Genomic DNA, 5,524 nt, shown 5'->3' on the forward strand with positions numbered 1-5,524 from the left:
TGGCACTAAGAAATTTCCTGCTGCACAAAAGAAACAAGATTTACTAAAAGTAATGGTCAGTCATTTCAGAATTGAACTAGTAAAAAATATACTTATCAAACTTTCCAGGTCTCCGCAATTACATATTGAATCTACATATCTTGACAATAATGACAACAGGTTTTCAACAAACACTCAACTCCTACTCCCAATGCTAAAACTGAAACTGGAGGTAATCTTAAGTATTTTCATGATAGGATATCTTAGAATTCTGTTAAAAACACTATCAAGCCAATGCTCATTTTCAACAAGGAGATAAGCTGATACACAAAGCAAAGATATGTTCATGGCAAAGATATAATGGACTCCGTGAAAATGAAAGTTAAACGCGCAAGGGGGTCAAAAAAAAAAATACAAGAATTATCAATTGATTTCGCATAAGGAACATTCCTATCTTCAATCTTCCACCTTCACATTTCAAAATTCAATAGAAACTTCAAAAACAAATAAAATTATACTCACAGCTCAGCAGCTATCCCCTTCCCAATAGGGACACATCTAGCTTGACAAACCGGAGTCCCTCCCTTTGCAATGATTCCACGCCATATATGATCAGCATCAGGTTGTGCAGCACCAAGTACTCCAGCTCCCAACCTTGTGCTCACCGGATCAAGACCATATGTTTGGTCCATACCTAACACACGATCATCTACATTCCTTAAAGGATACGGAACATCATCAACAGGCATAGTACCATCTAATCTCATACGTTTAGACTCCCTTGGAATATGGTTTATGTCAAGTACATCCCATCCACCGGAAGCTGATCTTGAAGGGAGCCTGACACCTGATGCAGGAGAAGGAGAAAGCATCCCTGGGGCAGGAGGAGAAGGCCTTTTCCTGTTTGGACCCATGTTACCCTTGGAACTACCATCCTGAAATTTGTGGTGCATGCCCATTTCATTAAACTCAGGACCAGAAATAAGAGGTTCAAGACTCCCTTGAGGACCAAACGGCCGCATTTGTGCATTTGGTCCAAGAATACCTCCAGGTGGCAACTGTCCAGGAAAATTATTTGGAACCACGGGACGATTATGACCAAATGAATCCATTTGCAATGGTCGAAATGGATGGTCATTCATGAACGTGTCGGTTCTTGGACCGCTACCAGCATATAAGCCAGGGTAATCTTTTCCAGACTCATTGCTTGAATACATAATTGTTATTCGAGGGTCATTAAAAAGGCGTCCTTGAAGACCCTCTTTTGCACGCCGAGCTTCATCAACACTTCTAAATTCAACTAATGAATAGTTCCTTGAAGGAAAACTCTTGATTCTCTCAATTTCTCCAAATAAAATCATGGCATTGTGGAGCATTTGCTCGTCAATCTGAATGGCAGGAGGATAGCCAATCCACAAAATATTACTGGGTTGACTATCACTTTTCCTTCCCATTGGGGGTTGTGAATGCTGTTTGAGACGAGAAGAACAATTTATAAGTACACTGCTATTTATACAGAGAAAACAACAGTGATTGTACTTGAAGGTGCAAGCATTACTTTACAGTGTAATGTCAACCTAAAAAGTACGTGATGCACTATGACAGGTATGCACTTTAATGAAGATAACTTACCAGAGGTCTTTTTTGTCCAGTGTAGGGATCAGTAGGCCCATAGCCTTTTCCTTGAAACTGTCCATAATCAGACGACTGATCCTACAACAATCCGAAAAGGACACATTGGTCACACAAGAATAACAAAGAAATACGCAAAAATCTTGATAACTGTATAAAGAAACAGTGCAATCAGACCATGCGAAATAAAAGAACTCCAAGCACACGTTTAAAGGTAGTGCGTAAACTATAGAAAAGCGAGCTTCTAATATTTATCAATGTAAGAGCAGGGCCTAGGTTTGGCAAAAAAAGAAAAGAAAAAAGCTAGAAACAAGGCCAGCAATCTATATGTTACACTTACTTTTCTTGTAGAATGTGATCGAAGGAAGTCTACACGAATGTGTTCACCACCTAAACGTTTCCCATTCATGACTTTCATTGCCTGAGTGGCATCATCCAGATTGAAAAATTCAATACATGCAGTATTTCGGTCCCTGAAAAACTTAAAATCCTCAATTTTACCAAATTTACGAAATTCGGCTTCTAATTCTTCCTTTGTCACAGCTGGGCTAATACCACCCACCCAAAGCTGTTTACATGGCTTTGCCTGAAAATAGGTTTTCCATTAAACACATATTAGAGAAAATGATAAATGCAGATCATGGCGTCAATATGGATGTAATTCTAGCACGTAAACCATGCAAAGACGGTCACAGCTACCTTGGGCCAAAAATAAATAACTAAAAGGCAACATCATGTACAGAAAGAAAGTCGCATCACTTTCTCAAAAACCTGGAAATATCATCGTTTACTAAAATTATTTTATGCAATACATATTTCTAAAGAAAGGATTCAATTGTATCACGCAAAGCTCACACTTGACCCAAACATTTTTACTTTTATGATAAAATTGTTGTATGAACTAGATGACAAACTATAACAGTTATAGTGGAAGAGACCTCCGGACAATTAGAATTTTTTTAGCATTGCTTCTCATATCAGCATCGTTTAGGGTAAAATTTAACCATTTTCAAATTATTTAGTGTGTTTACTCCACTCCGCTCATCAACATCCCCAGCATATTCTTTCCCACATTAATTAGAATATACAACCGATCACTGGAGCTGTCATTTGTTTAAGGACTAAATAAATAGTGCAGCATCATCCCTTGATCAACTCTCCATTAGAAGCTCTACTAGCAAGTTTCTATTACTCCATGTTATTTTCAAAGATCGTAATCAATTTAAAAGAGCAAGAGAAGAATATTACTGCTAATCAGAATTCAAGTGCGCTTGTTATTTGGTCTATTAGATAATTATTGTTCACGATACTATAGAATAATTACTGTCAAGCTTCATGGCGCCATTGTTATTGTTATTTTCTAGATTACAGTTACTTCCATTATATAATTGAAACAAAGACGACATGCCCAGAATCATATCTACTTGAAGAGCTCGAATTTTTTAGGTAGGATTTTCTCTATCAATGTTTTAGTTCAGGTTTTATGAGTAACGTAAGTTTCCATATATATTCTGTCTGTCAGATTCTATTGGGGCCTCTTATCCGCAACATCACATACACTGCAATTTGGCTCTAGCTTACCTTACAAATCAAGTATTGCTAAAAACCGCCGGGTTTGGGGAGTCAGATGCGCCTTGTGGCCTGTTTTTATTTAAATATGATTAAAATTTTCAAAATTTGAGTTAATGGAACACATGCATATTTTTTAGCCACTAATTACTACCAAACACCGATTTTAATTCTGGTACCGGGGAAACCCCCCAATACTCAGTGTTTATGTTACTGTACCATCACTTATTCACTGTGTTTGAATATTTGTGTCCATTCTATCATTTGGAGTTTGTTGTTTCTTTCTCGTTTTACTTCATTGATGCAATTTCGTAATTTATGTCATTGCACTTCCCTCACGGCTGCAGCTACCTGGTGTATACATAATTCCCATGTCCCAATAAAAAGAATATAATTTCAGAAAGTAATGAACATAAACACGAAGCCTTGACCCTCGGTACTATTGGTTTTCGCTTGTAGTGGGTGATTTCAGCTTATATATATTTATTTATATAATAATGTTTTAGCTTACTGTCATATTCTTTTTCCAGTGTCATTGTTAACCCTAACGATTACCAGTTGCATGCAGGAAATGGATCCGCTCAATGTTTTTTAACAATTGAGGGAGTACAGCGTCATCTCTCACCATTAATAATTTTATAAATGAGACCAACAATAAATATGAGAGAGAGCAATAAAAAGTTAAAGATCAAACTTTACACTCTCAATATTTTTTCACAATTGAGAGGGATCCATTCCCTTGCATAAGTAGTTTAACGAATTAATTAAACTTTGCTTTAAATATGTTAGGTCTTCAAAACAAACAAAACAAGCTACACGGGATCTTCTTTAAAACTAAAAATAATAAATTAAATCAAACAACAGAACAAGCTTCACCAGTCGGTGGAATATAAATCAGCTGAATTCCGCAATTGATTAATAATAACAATGATAATAACTAATAATAATAAAAAATTTTGAGAAATAAACAAAATAGTTTATACTAATTAAAAACTCATTTCGTAGCCTAACGCAATTGAATCGATTGCAATGGCGATTTGCCTCAACGCATATTTGATTCCCAGTCATGCACGCAAAATAGGATAATTGTTAAAAAATAGGGATTCGATTTGAGACATTATTAAATGCACGCAAAAAACAAAAATAAAAGATAATCGAGCAATTTGAAGAGCCGAAAATAGGAATTTAACAATAATAACACGGTTCATATTGCAATAACAAAAACAATAAGAATAAGAATACATGAACCCTAACAGAGCACAAAGAAGACGAGAACAAACCGGTCTGGCAAACTCGATTTTCAAGGAATTGCCGCGGAGGGAGAACCCTTGGAGAGCGTTCTTCGCGGCCTTAGCGTCCTCCACGCGCTTGAAGTACACGAAGGCGTAGCTACGCGCAGAGTAAGAGGTGACACTGTCGAGGGCGCCGTATTGCGCGAACAGGTCCATCAGATCAGCGTCGGTTACGTCCGGCGCTAGATTCCCAACCCAGAGGTTGTTGGAAGGTTCGTCGGAATCCCTGGCGGCGGCGCTTCCTTCGTGCGACGGCCTCACTGATTTCGCCGGACGCGGCATTGCAAGGCACAGACTCGGAATAACCGGATCGAGAGTGAAAGTTGAAGGAGGAAGGAAAGCAGGAAACCCTAAATGAAGAGAGAGAACGGAATTTTCTGCTATGAAAAGAATTTTATTTTATGTATGTAGCAATTAATTAATTAACAATAAATTTTTAAATAGAATTTTAATTTATAACGAATTAGTTTTTAATTTGAATTGAAAAATATTATGAAAAAAAAATGAACTAGCTAGATTAATCTATCTAAAAAGTCTCTATAACAAAAATAAACATTGATCTTTCTGTGTGTGAATAAAAATGTTGATTTGGATAAATTGTCTTGTAAGTAATGTAATATTACTTTATTTGTGAACGATTAGTTTTTATTTGATATGAATATCAAAAACAAAGATTTGGCGTGAAAATTGAAAATCAATTCACTCCGTATCAAACCAAAGAAACTAACCTCACTTTAATACTTAAATTTGACTTGCAATTTAATTTGGTCCCGAATTTGACAGAATGTATCAAATTATTCTTCAATATACTTTTATCATTAAGCTATTAATTGAATATTGATTTGAAGTCTAGACTGATGTTTATCGTGTTGGAACAGTGAAAATAATGTTTTTGTTTTGAGAAAACAATGAGACTAGAAATGACATAAATGACTGCCAAAAGTCCAAAACCAAGACCAACATCATTTCCAATAATTTTAAAAAAAAAGTAAAAAGGAAAGAAATAAAAAAATTAAATAATTTTTTTAAAATATATTTAGATAAAAAATAAG

At 35.8% G+C, this 5,524-nt stretch overlaps 1 protein-coding gene across 1 annotated transcript in view; it reads right to left on the minus strand.

Annotated features, from left to right (window-relative positions):
- The window catches only part of LOC107628974 (flowering time control protein FPA), a 25,438-nt gene that overhangs the window by 5,171 nt on the left and 14,743 nt on the right, over nucleotides 1-5,524 (minus strand). Inside the window, exons 2-5 of the mRNA XM_016331626.2 lie at nucleotides 4,461-4,863; nucleotides 1,952-2,197; nucleotides 1,612-1,692; nucleotides 502-1,448 (exon numbers count right to left, since the gene is read on the minus strand). Coding sequence (XP_016187112.1) covers nucleotides 502-1,448; nucleotides 1,612-1,692; nucleotides 1,952-2,197; nucleotides 4,461-4,754 — 1,568 coding nt within the window. The 5' untranslated portion in view covers nucleotides 4,755-4,863. The remainder of the gene's footprint in view (nucleotides 1-501; nucleotides 1,449-1,611; nucleotides 1,693-1,951; nucleotides 2,198-4,460; nucleotides 4,864-5,524) is intronic.

The sequence above is a fragment of the Arachis ipaensis genome, chromosome B03 (genome assembly GCF_000816755.2).
Source record: "Arachis ipaensis cultivar K30076 chromosome B03, Araip1.1, whole genome shotgun sequence".
In the NCBI taxonomy this organism is placed as follows: domain Eukaryota; kingdom Viridiplantae; phylum Streptophyta; class Magnoliopsida; order Fabales; family Fabaceae; genus Arachis; species Arachis ipaensis.